Genomic DNA, 13,675 nt, shown 5'->3' on the forward strand with positions numbered 1-13,675 from the left:
TATCTCATTTATTTCTTGTTCGATTTTTTTCAAATAAAGTTTGTTGTTCTTGTATTTACAATTTCTGTATGAATATGTCACTATATTCACTCTCTGAGTACTTTGAAAAATTGGCTTGTGGTACCTAGTAGGTGTAGGATAAAGATCCTGGGTGGGGTTCTCGACCTTCCACAGTGGGCAGGGAGCTACTCCTGTGTCTTCTTTCCCCCTGTATCTATTTTCCATTGCTTTCTGTCTTGGAATGGGATTACTTAGTATTGTCCCGACCCTAGACAGTCTTTTGCTGGGAAGGAAACAGTCAAATGTATAGTTAAGTTTTGGGAGATGATATTTTATTCCTTGTAAATCATCTCTCTGTTTTGTTTTGTTATATATATGTGTTGTTTTGAATGTATAATGTAAGCATTTCAGTGTGTTCCTCTTTGTGGGATTCTGTGCTTGTGTCTTGATGAGACTTTTAGGTGATCTCAAATAAGTACCTGTATGATATTCTCTTGGAATCTGCATCTGTTCCCGATTTGAACCATTCCCCTCCCTTTATCTTACTTTTTCTTGTGTACTTTTAAATGTAAATCAATATATTTTTTTTGACTACCACTATACCATTTCCTCCTTTTTACTGGCGCTGAAATGACCCAAATGTGTTGCAAACACCTTAAAAAAAAACAAACAGATACAGATCTGAACAAGGGTGTGTGTGAAAGATGCCAGACAAAGCAAGACAGAAAAAAGCCACCCCAAAAAATCACTACCTCGACTGGGGATCGAACCTCAGACCTTATTACCGGTAATCAGAAGGTTTGAGGTTCGATCCCCAGTTGAGGTAGACTGATATTTTGGGATGGTTTTTTTTTCTTGCTTGGGTGGGTACCTTGGGTCTTAAATTTGATAGAATGGACTTACTTACAATCAAATGGCTAGCAATCAATTTTCACTGCTCTTGAACTCGGGTTCCGTGGTGGGCCTTATGGCTTTGACTTTGAAGGGCTACTTGTTGCTGTTTCCCCTCTCCTGACAATATATTTTGTAAGTTTTTCAGAATAGGAACTTATTTGGGTGTTTTTTTTCTCTGTGTCAGGATAGGATTTCCATACAGGCCGTTCATTCATGGTTCGACTATTGCGATTCGAATTCTATTTACTCAATCTGTGGCTTTTGTTCAGGACTTAGTTTTGCCCTCATGGTCTCTTTCCATGGGGGGATTAAATACAGGCATTTTATATATCGCACATTTCCACTGGTTGACCATGTTCAATGCCTTTCTCAGTGTTTCATTTACTCCCTCAGCAGGCCATATAGAACCATTTCATACAATATTCGTCGCCTGTTAGCAGACCTGTCCAGTACAAGAAAAACTAGTAGAATTATACATTTTTGGCTCCAGCTACAGAGTTGCATTCGCCTCTTTGACTCAATACAAATTGTTGAAAAGAAACATGAAGTCCTTAGATCCTGTATTCAGAACTTTGAATCATTTGTGGATCATCATGGTGATGGCAAATTATTGGTTTGTAAAGCTATTTATAAATTTATAGTGACTTTTTCATTTTTTCGTATATTGTAAGTTCTTGAAACATACTCTCAGGACACATAATTTTTGACCCTCTTTGGGGCTCCATTCCCTGCTGGGGGCTCTTTGAACCCAGGTAATTTTCCCTACTTTTTACCACTAAATAAACAGTGCTTTGGCAGATGGAAGCAGCTCTGTTTAGTATTTTTAACTTCGGAAGTACTGTTCCTCTATCACCTTTAGTGGTGCTGAAATGTCCTAAAAGCATTTCAAACGCCATACAACCCCCCAAAACAAACCGGTAAGACTACCAACTTCTTTTTACCCTCACTATGACTTTTGCTGTCCTCTGTCCCCCCTTTCCATGGTGCTCTCTCTCTTGTCTTTGTTCTGGATTGCTTGCTCTCCCCCCCCCCCCCCCCCCCCCCCCCCCCCCTTTTCCAAGCAGGATTCTTAGCTGAGTTTTATTGTTTTGGTGAGGAAAACCCCCCCAGAGACTACACACACACCACATGCTCTATAATTATAATCATATGAATGAGCAGAGACTACACACGCACACCACATGCTCTATAATTAGAATCATATGAGTGAGCAATGAACAAAAATGATTATAACGGCTTCGCAAAATAACAAAATACCAAACAATGTACAGTTCTATCTTAAAGCCATTTTTAAAATGTCAGTTTCATTTGTGTAGCTAAAACGCCTAGAGAGTGGAATTACTTAATTGTCTTTATTCATCCCCAAGGGGAAATTTGTCTCAAGGGTCTATTCCAAGGGAAGACTGGATTACCCAGGTGTCAGCCGCAGTGCAGTGTCGCAAATTGAGCTAGGGCGAGGTGACTTGCTCAAGGCCACACAACGAGGCGGGTAGTCAGACTCGGTAGGGCAAAGGGCAAAGACTACTGCTGAGTCATGCTAACCCCCGCATAGCGGCTAGATTATGAGTCATTTTATCATTTTCTTTCCTTTTTTTCTTTCTTCTTTTAATTTGCAAACCACCTCTGGTGTATTGTCGCAAATGTAGGTGGTAGTCATAGATGTCTTGGTGTTTTACACTTCAGGATGTCATTGAGGGCTATAGTAGTGAATTTTATAGACCCAATGAATATTCATATGGCCTTGCCCGAGAAAGCGTCCCTGCACATGCGCAATCACTTAAAAAGTGAACCTTGCAAAGCAATCATCGTGTTTTTAATTCTCTTGGATTTAAAATTAATTACCGTACCTACTTATATTGATGCAATAGTTATTGAAAATATATTATTTTGTGCTTAAATTATCATGTGATGATTCGTGGATTATGATTTTGTCCTTCAATTATTAAGATATTAAGTGGATTGTCATCGATTTCATTTTATCGTGCGTGATTGCTACAATAAACCAATTGTAAAAGATGATGGGACTGCATTTGGGAAAGCAGTGTTACGGAAAGCACGTTGATGTGAGTAATTTATCCTTATTATGAACATAATTATCAGTGTCTGGATTTAACAACAGGCTGATAATGAAAACACCAACGACCAATTACAGTAATTTTTACTGAAATCATAATATGGCACCTTGTTACTCAGTGTCTGGTGGAATCACAGAGTTATATTTAATACCTCATTGACAATCTATGCAGTGTCTGGCTTAGGACACAGGCTGCAAATAGATTAAACATGATTAACCTGTGTCTGAATTTAGTCACAGAGCTATGAATGTATATCATAACTATCTATTCAGTGTCTGGCTTAGGACACAGGCTGCAATAGTTTTGAAAAACTTTTTACATACTGAATGAAAGTAGATATGGAACCTCATGGCTTAGGACATCGTTCCTTTTATCATAGGTTTTAACGTTTTAATATAGCATAATGAAAGAATATGCTTATAATTGTGTATGTCCGTTTATATATTGGATCGCTACAATAGCTGTTACGGCTTTAAAGTCTCGGGCAAGGCCATATGAATATTCATTGGGTCTATAAAATTAGAAAATTAAACGAGACTTACCTGTAAGTTGAAGTTTGATTGGGATTTTATAGACCCAAGAATATTCTTAGGCCTTGACCTCCCTTCCCAATTTTATCCCACCCCATGAATGTATACATCGTTTTGCAAAATTGCAAATCAATTTGAGGTCTTTTAATTAGATAATTGATGGTAACAGCTATTGTAGCCTATTAGCTTTAAATAGTGATTGCGCATGTGCAGGGACGCTTTCTCGGTCAAGGCCTAAGAATATTCTTGGGTCTATAAAATCCCAATCAAACTTCAACTTACAGGTAAGTCTCGTTTAATTTTCTAATTAGACTTTCTCTAAACTCTTCTGTGGTTATTGAATTTACAACAATAGGTGGTAGAAAAACGACTGTTCAAGGCTTTGTATTCAGGAGTGTGTCACTTTGAATCTTAGATTGTGTCCCCTTGTTCTTGTTCTCGTTGTTGTTGGACTCAGGTTGTTTGGTGGTATTGTTACAAGGTTGTTTGGTGGTTTGCTACAAGGTTGTTTGGTGGTATTGCTACAAGGTTGTTTGGTGGTATTGCTACAAGGTTGTTTGGTGGTATTGCTACAAGGTTGTTTGGTGGTATTGCTACAAGGTTGTTTGGTGGTATTGCTACAAGGTTGTGGAATACACGATAGAGACAATTGTCAGTTTGGATTGCTTCCTTCGTTGCTCCACAGTTGTCCACTGGAATGTTTACTATTGTTTTATTTTTAATAAAATATAGGATGTATAAAATTAAAGAAGACCAAAAGTACATAATTGAAAATGGTTTTATTTTGCAGATAAATTAGACATCATTCATTCTCTCATTCATTCGTCAATTCATTCATCTGAAACCTCACCAAACAAGCTGAATACATCATAGGATTAAAAATCAGAACAATTAAACGGTATTGATGAGACAGATTGGTTAATTAAATAAAGCACATCTAAAATATTTTGGCGTGTTCAACAAGTTTTAAAATTTCTTAAAATATGTCATTAATATCATAATCCCATTAATGCTGGAATTAGAATCTGATTCACAAAAATATAATTTGATATCCTAATTCAAACTGTAAATATGAGTTGTGCATGATTGCTTTACGTGAGGATAAGAGACAGATAAATCTTCAAAGGGTTAAAAATACTGATATTGTAAATTGTACGCTGTAAAGCACAATTAAGTAAACACTTCGGGTATAGAAAAAGGTAAAGCTGAAGAGTTTGTTGAATTGTTGGATCCAATTATTATGATTGGGATTTTAATTGGCGTCAAACAGAATTATAACAAATACATGAATTTTACAGTTGATTGCGAAACCAATTGTAGCAAGAATATAATAAATTTCCCTGTATCTGCACAGAGGTAAGACGTTAGCAATTTTTCAATTGATAGCTTTAAGCGATTAAAGAGAGATAAAATTACACGAACACAAAAGTCAACTATAAAAATAACAATAACACGAAATTGATGATGATGATGATGATGATGATAATAATAATAATAATAATAATAATAATAATAATAATAATAATAATAATAATAATAATAAATTTTTGGTTTAGAGAAAATGTCCTTACCATGAATTTATTCCAGAATTGAACGTACCTCTTGCTTACTCTTTCACATTCACATGAAGGGTTTGATTAAATCAAATAATTTGCAGGCAACTTTTATTTAGTTGAGTCTTTGAATTATAAGTTAACGTTGTAATCATGTCAACTGAACTGGAATGGTCTTTGGAATTTCTTTTTTACACAGATTAAAAAGGTTTTGATCTCAGTGAATGTGTGCAACACATTGAAACCAAAATTACCGATGGACAGCATAAAGAACTGTTGATTAAATGAAGGTTTAGTGAATGATACTAGATTATATTTTATATTTCAAGGTGTTAGATTACTCTTTGATAAGTATATCATCTATTTTTACATTACGTGAAAGATGAAAGAAGAGAAAATGATAAAAATGTAATTAAGTCTTAAGAGCGGGATGTTGATAAATATTTTTAAAAAAATAAAATCATTAAAGTACTTGACCATATCTTTCTATTGTTCATCTTTCTTAATTTTGATGTAATTTTGGCCTCTGAAATTAATACTATCTTAAAATATTATATCTTTCATTATTTATCATTCTTTCTTATGCATACATTCCCGAGAGCGCAATGTGTTTTATGGTATTGGAAGAACTAAGATCTGAGATTTTATATTATACATTGTTTAGTATTGTTCCTTTCGTTTTGGCTATTTAAAATTTGGTCTGAAAAAGATACAAAAGGAAAATATTAAAGGCTTTAGAAAGTCAAGGGCCTTAACTACATCTATACATATTCTTCTGCCAACTCACCAAAAGTACTCTACAACATTGAAGGCACTACAATATGGCATTAAATTCAAATCAATACTCAAGTCCTGCTCATCTTTCTTTATATTTGAAGGAATTACCTTGATCGTTCAGGTAGTGTTTCCAAACATCTTTTAAGTAGAACTTGGAAATTCAACGAAAATGATTTGTTTTTCCAATAATTATCCAATAAATCGACCAGACTGAAATGAGAGATTTAATTATTCACTTCTCAGTATTTATTAGACATGATGAATGTATTATTGTAAGAAAAAATATGTTATATTTATTTGTCAATCATATCACAGATATTTACAACAACATTCAAAACCAAATGTTTACAATGAATTTGTTTATCACAGTATTTTCAGTCTTTAAGAGTTTCTCTCTCCATTTATTTACATGGAACATGTTCCTAAAAATCTAGACCTACTGAAGATTATCCTTTAAAAATGTATTGTAATCAATGGAGTCGGTAAAATGTTTGTCATATTTGTCCTGAAGACATACAAATTCATCTTCATTTAGATTAATATTAAACTGGCGGAGAATTTTACGGAAGTCGTCTCCCTTCACAGAACCTCTCAAGTCTTGGTCATTATTGCGGAATTCACGTCGCATCTCTTTCCAGTTTTGGCAGACACAATCTCGAGTCCTCAGATTTACATCTTTCTGAGAATCCCCTGATATGTCAAGACTGTTTGAAACCTGGAGAAAGATAATGAAAAAATTGACTGTGATATTTCAGTAAAAAACAGGCTCCACATTCAGCGAGTGGTCCAAAAATCAAAGTAGTGAATGAGATCTAGTGGAGGGCGTGTATATTCTTTTTTTTTTAATACAGTATCGCTATCATTATCCTTAATCACCATCAGTTCAGTTTGTTTTTGGAATCAATACATGCATTTCATTTATCTCTGATTTAAAACGGAGACATAGCGGGTGGTTGGATGGGAGCATCACCCTTGAATCATATACCTATGATGTTCACAATGTACGATGTGTACGATCCGATAGTGATGTCGTTTCTTCTTCTCTTTACTAGCCTATCCTGCTTCTTTGGTTTGTGATTGTATTTTTGACAGGGGATATTTTTTTTTCTGTAAATCCTCTGCCTGTTTGTTCTTGGTTATTTATAATTTAGCTTATGATATCTTTAGGTTATGATTTTGATCGACATTTGTACTATTTTTGTTAGATTGCTTGTTTTTTTGTTTCAGCGGTCTCTCATATAACCTCAATTGTGTTGGAAGAGACCTAAAGCAACAAACAAACAAACAAAAAAAAAACCGGAGACATATACATATTTTAAATGAGTCAATGATGAAATAGGGATTATACTGGCCATGTTAAGCATTAGGTGTTTTTTTTTTGGTAAAGTGAGGAGTTCACAATCAAAGGGATTAAGATCGATCCTGGGTGCAATCAAGATTTTTTTTCTGACACCCTCCCCCCCTCTCCCTGTCCACCCAGCAGTGATTGGGTAGCTGGATCTGTTAGATCTGGAGGAAAGTACTTTGCGATAGGCTAGTATCCTATCCAAAGGGAAGCAAGCAATTACTTTTGTCCGTTTCACGTTATATAAACCAGGATAAACTCCTGCTCCATGGGCCTAATGGCTCTGAAGGAAGGACTGAAATTTTTTATATTCTATTTCTAAAAGTTACATGTCATTTATAAATATTTTATATTGTAATGAAAAAGCATATACTATAACAGTTTCAAATGAAAGAATCTCCTGTATTGACCTCCCATGACCTCCCATGATGTCTTGCTATGGCATTCGTATCTTAGTTAATACTCACATTGAGTCTGTTAGATAATTTGTTCCGGTAAGTCAACCCTTTGCTCTCTCCTGGCTTAATGGACAACATGAAATGTCGTATGAAATCCGTGTAGTTAAATCGGCCACTCTCATCAATGTCGTACTTTGTGATCAAATCATTGAAATCATTGGGGGGTAAGAGAACACTGTACTGACTTAGAAGATCTGGTTAGGAAAAGGGATAAACAAAAATATAAAGAGAATGAGATATTTATACAATTGTAATAAAGGCTATTATCATGACTTTACTCTCTCATGTTTCATGTTCACACGAATGGACAATAAAACAAATTTGTTTGTTGTTTATGTTGAACGCAATAGAATTAACTCTTGTGTTGAACGCAATAGAATTAACTCTTGTGTTGAACGCAATAGAATTAACTCTTGTGTTGAACGCAATAGAATTAACTCTTGTGTTGAACGCAATAGAATTAACTCTTGTGTTGAACGCAATAGAATTAACTCTTGTGTTGAACGCAATAGAATTAACTCTTGTGTTGAACGCAATAGAATTAACTCTTGTGTTTACATAAATGGGCAGTCGAACAACTTTAGCTTATCTTATCTTATCTTATAACTTTTTAATTTCTTATTAAACTTCTAATTAATTAAACTTGACAGAGCCAATGGCAATGTTAAAAAACTGATGTTTGTTATTTTCGAATTTGATCCACAATATTATGGTAATGTCAATCACTGCTTTTAAATCCTTCAATTGATTTGTAGAGTCTAATCACTCAATCTTCTATACGAATATGGAACTTGACTGAAGGGCTATAGATGAGCTGATTGTTGATTTAGATACCAAAGTATCTTCTCGTACAATACTAAATATATAATTATGCACATTTAAATGTATCTCATGCTTTTTAAAGCCCTTCATAGTGTTTAATTTATTCCTCAAAATTTCCTACCCTTACACTATGTCTCATATTTATTTTATATTAGCATAAATTACAATATTTGCGGCTGTCATACACGACTTATTCACAACCGATTCAAAAGTAGATTTAGAAGTGTGCAAAGTGCCTCACAATGTGTATTACAAATAAATATACAAAAGTTACATACAGGATATAAACGTATAGCACAATGTCAGAAGGGGATTGTCAATTCCTGTTTGCCTTACTCAGAGCTAGAGTGGCTTACTGAAGCGGCCATCCCTTTACCTTCAGTCTTTTTAAAATCAGAAAATAACCGTCATCAATAATGACAATGTTGGATTCAAAATGAAAGCTAATAAAAAGTTTTTAAAAAAGATGCCAAAACAATCTCTTACTTCCAAACTGTGAAATGCTGATGGTGCCAGAGTTGTCAACGTCCCAATCCCGACAATGTTTCTGCATTTCTTTCCAGTATTTGAAGACACAATCTTTCACCTGCTGTTCTGCTGATTCAGCGTTCACCATTGGTGTAGGAGCCCTGTGACCTGATCTTGAACTGACTCCAGACATTCTTGACAAGGGATGACAACTCATCTAGGAACAAAAATAGATTACCTTGATTTTTAATCATTTTTAAGGAGTTTGTGGTTTTGTGCATTATAATTAATTCATAAAAAATAAATAAATTATGCTCTTCTCCACGGCATCATAAGATATCGTCGCCAAGGCATTTCATGAAGGAATATAGATACTTCATCATGTCTGATGTCAACAGGAATCACCCATGTTGTCCAAGTGAGCAAATTGGGAGTTTATAATCTTGCCCAAGGAAAAGAAAACAAAATGCCTGAAGCGGGGATTCAAACCTGAGACCTTCTGGATCACAGTGCAATGCTCGGCCACTTAACCCCCCCCCCCTCCCCCTATTTAGTTCCTAGTCCAGTAAATTGTCACTGTAGTTGAGTATTTATTTTTGGTAAGGTCAAACCTAAGTAAATTAATGAATGCATCATGTTGTAAAACGCTGGCAATCAAATCTTGGCTGATGAGATTATTATGCAATATATGACACAAAAAAAAAAAAAAGAAGAAAAATAAAAAGGGGAAACAACTGAATGATATGCCAAGCGATCACCACTAGTGTGTGGTTTTGGCTTTGCAAGTTATTGCTGATTGCCCTTTTAACCCATGAGAGTCTAAGTAAAAATGGACAAAGGATCTAGAATCTAGTACACGTGTAAACTGGGTAAGCAGCAAGTGGTTATCTCCTGATGCTGTGATGGCGTCCATTGCATTAGCCAAAATCAGAGAGAGAGAGAGAGAGAGAGAGAGAGAGAGAGAGAGAGAGAGAGAGAGAGAGAGCAGCTGAATATCCTTCATAGACAGTTCTGTCCCATGCTGTAATGTTTCGGCTATATATTATTTTCTCTACCATTGTGAGGGACGTAGCCGGAAACATCATACTGCAAACCTGGGCTTGACCATGTTTCTTTCCCTTTTCTATAGTCCATAAAACAAAGACAGTGATTTCTATTTTGACTATGTTTCTTTCCCTTTTCTATACTTTATAAAACAAAGACAGTGATTTCTATTTTGACTATGTTTCTTTCCCTTTTCTATACTTTATAAAACAAAGACAGTGATTTCCATTTTGACTATGTTTCTTTCCCTTTTCTATACTTTATCAAACAAAGACAGTGATTTCTATTTTTTTGTTTGTTTTTAATTGCTCTGACTTATGCAGAAAATGCCATTTTATTTTTACAGAGTAAGTTGCTTTCAGATATTGCCAATTTCGCCAATTGTAAGCATTTCACATTGTCTTTAAATATGATTGAATCAAAAGTTATTCACAAAAATATACATTCTTTTATATTTGATTGACTAAACCTTTCAATGTTTTTTTTATAACTTTCACAACACGTTCTTTCAGAACGTAAGAATAAATATTAATAACGTGAAAGGGTTCATCACATTTACACTTTAATTTATGCATAATGTCTAGCTTTTTAAAAATGGCTTCCACTGCTATGATAATTCCACTCACCCTTGAGTTTGACCTCATGGACATAGATGTAGCAGGTCTGCCATTCCTGTCCCTTGACCCTGCCAGATTGAACATTTTCCCCGTGGGAAGTGGAGGCACTGTATCTAAACTGGTGGGAATGTCCTCGGAGAACCTCTTCAGGAAGTCTTTGTAATCCACGTTTCCATAGGAGTTTATGGGCGACATGGACCATAACTTGTCAAACTGAATGGAAGAATAAATTGGATTGGCCGGTAGAGAGAAGTATTTATGATAACATGACTCATGCAATCTGTTGATTGATTAGACACCAAGAAAAAATCAACATTGATGTTATATGTGTGTTTTTGTGTATGTGTGATTTTGTGCATTTGTGTTTTTGTGTATGTGTGTTTTTGTGTATGTGCGTGCATGAAAGCTCAGATGATTGCTGTTTTCAGATAAAAAAGGGGACGAATTACTTATTGATATATGTCAGTGAGATTGTATATCGGATACTCTGCCTATATTGAGCTGATGGACTCTCATCTAGGCAAATTGGGACGATTTGTGCTTTGTCTCTTTTTTGTTTTGTTTGATCACATATTATCTCACCCATTTCTTTTGGATTTTAATGTCTGTTTTGTATAACTTTTTTGACACTACATAAATTAAAAAAGTCAAACGAATACACATAAATATTTGCATAAAATTCCACCTGTTCAGGGGTCATCCTCATGACGTGTCGGGTCATGACCTCCTTCAAGTCTTCAGCTGTCACAGATCCAAGCTTGGCATAGTCGACGTTTTCGAAATCTCTGAGGATGTTGTGATAGTGATTGACAATGGCCTCATGAACACGCTCCACAACTTCATCGACAGAGGTCAGGGGATTGGGGCCTGGGGGGAGGGCATAGTCCAGGGGAAGCTGAGGCAGATCTGGCATGAGGTCGGCCTGGGATAAAAGATGATTGGTGATTGGTTGAATAAAATTGGATGGATTGGTAATAGATGATTGGTGATTGGTTGAATAAAATTAAATGGAATGATAATAGATGATTGGTGATTGGTTGAATAAAATTGAATGGATTGACAACAGATAAAAGATGATTGGTGATTGGTTGAATAAAATTGAATGGAATGATAATAGATGATTGGTGATTGGTTGAATTGATACAAAATATGTTGGAAAGCTTTCTTTTTTATGTATCAATTTTTTTTTGCAAGGAACAGATTAAATGAAATATGTCATTTCAAAATCATTTTATTATAATGTTAGATTTGTGATAAGATTTCCATTATAATTAATAACTATAAAACCTCATATCTCTCTTGGATAGTAAAGTTATTGCAGGGTGTGAGTAAATTATTGTTATAAATACTGATAATAATAGTATCAATAACAATTGGAAAAATGCATTTGCGACCCGCTGTCTCAAATTGTATTATGTCTGGACAAATTCATGAAATACAATTTATTGCTACAAATATGAAACGTTTTTTTCTCTCTTTTCTTTATTTTGAAGAATAAATACAACTTCTTACATTACAAAACAGCCAAAGTTCGTATTTTGTATCATTTGAAAAGAGTAAATTTACTTTTTTTGGTCTTATTCATCCCAACACAATCCCATTTTGAGATGGTGGCTCACCTTTGTCTAAAAAGATCATGGACCGTAGCAGGATAATCATTTGCATATTTAATTAGGCTGAAGGAGATCCGATAGATTGATTCCAAAACCATTATTTATTACCAGGAGTTTTTCTACACATTTATTTATCTCAACTTGTTACTTTCATTTCCTTCTCATTATTATTGAGTGTTCAAATATAGATTAAAAGGTACTCGAATTTTCTTTTAACTTTTGAAATGTATTTAAGTAACTATTGAGTTATGAGTATTGAATAATCTTAATAAAGTCCAAAGCAGACAAAAGATCAATGACTTATAGTTTAGCGTACATCCCTAATATCATTTTCATGTAACAAGAACAGTTACAGCTTCACGAATCCTATGGCTCTCGAGAACTTCTTGCCCATTTTGCTACTAATTTACATGTAGTTTGATAGGAGATCTAATGCTTTAGTCTATTATGACTGCTATAATCGGCTATGTGGTCTCGCGGTATGACACTCGCTTTCAGATTGGAAGGTCCTGGGTTCGAGCCTTGCTTGGCACATAGTTGAGTCCTTGGAAAAGGCTCTTTACTCACATTCTCTCACCATACTGTAAAATGGGTACCTGGCTGTTGACAGCATTGTCTCTGTCTGAAAAATTGTAACATCGCCTAACAGGCGTCATGTCTTGTCATACATGTTAAATGTTGCTGTTGGCCAGGGACCCGTTGTAAAGCGCTTTGAGCACTTTGGTGGATATTGCGCTATATAAAAGCTGAATTTATAATCATTATAGCACAATAATATCATAATTTTCTTTAAAATACAAAATACAGACTTTTAAACACACCTGTCCAGACGAATATGGCATCAAGAATGTGTTGTAGTTGACACAGCCATCTGGCCCAATGCTGAGGTTTGCCTTGATGTGTTTCCATTGTGGGTCGGTCATGATGAAACAGAATGTGTTCAACACACGCCTGAATTCGGGCACAGGGATTTTACCAGCGCTGTCTTTATCAAATGCTGAACATGCCTGTGCCAAAGAAGGAGTTAAATTTGAAATTTAAGCTTTCATGGTTTATTTTTCTTAAGAATAATGGTAGCACGTTTGACCAGTAATCAGAAGGTCTCAGGTTTGATCCCCAGTGGAGGTAGACTGTTTTATTTGGGATGTTTGTTTGTTGTTGTATGTTTCTTTCTTGCTTTGTTTGGCACCTTTCATAGACACTCGTTCAGATCTTTATCTTAAGGAAATATAGAAGACCAGACATATGAGCACAAAATAACATTTGTTAATCTTTCCCTATCATATACTTTCATGAATCTGAGTAAAATATAAACTTTTTCTCTCTCTTTTTATAACATGGGGGAATAAATTAAACATTATATGTGAACGCAAGGGTTTTTGTGACTTTCCATAAAGTATCGAAACAAAAAGTCCATATTTCTAATCTAATTCTTTAATACATCACATTAGGTTTATTCAGTTATGTATTGTAGTTTTA

At 34.9% G+C, this 13,675-nt stretch overlaps 1 protein-coding gene across 1 annotated transcript in view; it reads right to left on the reverse strand.

Moving 5' to 3' along the window:
- Positions 1–5,235: 5,235 nt before the first annotated feature.
- The window catches only part of LOC144966969 (EF-hand calcium-binding domain-containing protein 6-like), a 45,105-nt gene continuing 36,665 nt past the window's right edge, over positions 5,236–13,675 (reverse strand). The window contains exons 24-29 of the mRNA XM_078903663.1: positions 13,018–13,203; positions 11,269–11,505; positions 10,593–10,796; positions 8,941–9,139; positions 7,642–7,826; positions 5,236–6,544 (exon numbers count right to left, since the gene is read on the reverse strand). Of these exons, the coding sequence (XP_078759789.1) occupies positions 6,266–6,544; positions 7,642–7,826; positions 8,941–9,139; positions 10,593–10,796; positions 11,269–11,505; positions 13,018–13,203 (1,290 nt within the window). The 3' untranslated portion in view covers positions 5,236–6,265. The remainder of the gene's footprint in view (positions 6,545–7,641; positions 7,827–8,940; positions 9,140–10,592; positions 10,797–11,268; positions 11,506–13,017; positions 13,204–13,675) is intronic.

The sequence above is a fragment of the Berghia stephanieae genome, chromosome 3 (assembly GCF_034508935.2).
Source record: "Berghia stephanieae isolate SIO BIC M18660-M18661 chromosome 3, UCSD_Bste_1.3, whole genome shotgun sequence".
NCBI lineage: Eukaryota > Metazoa > Mollusca > Gastropoda > Nudibranchia > Aeolidiidae > Berghia > Berghia stephanieae.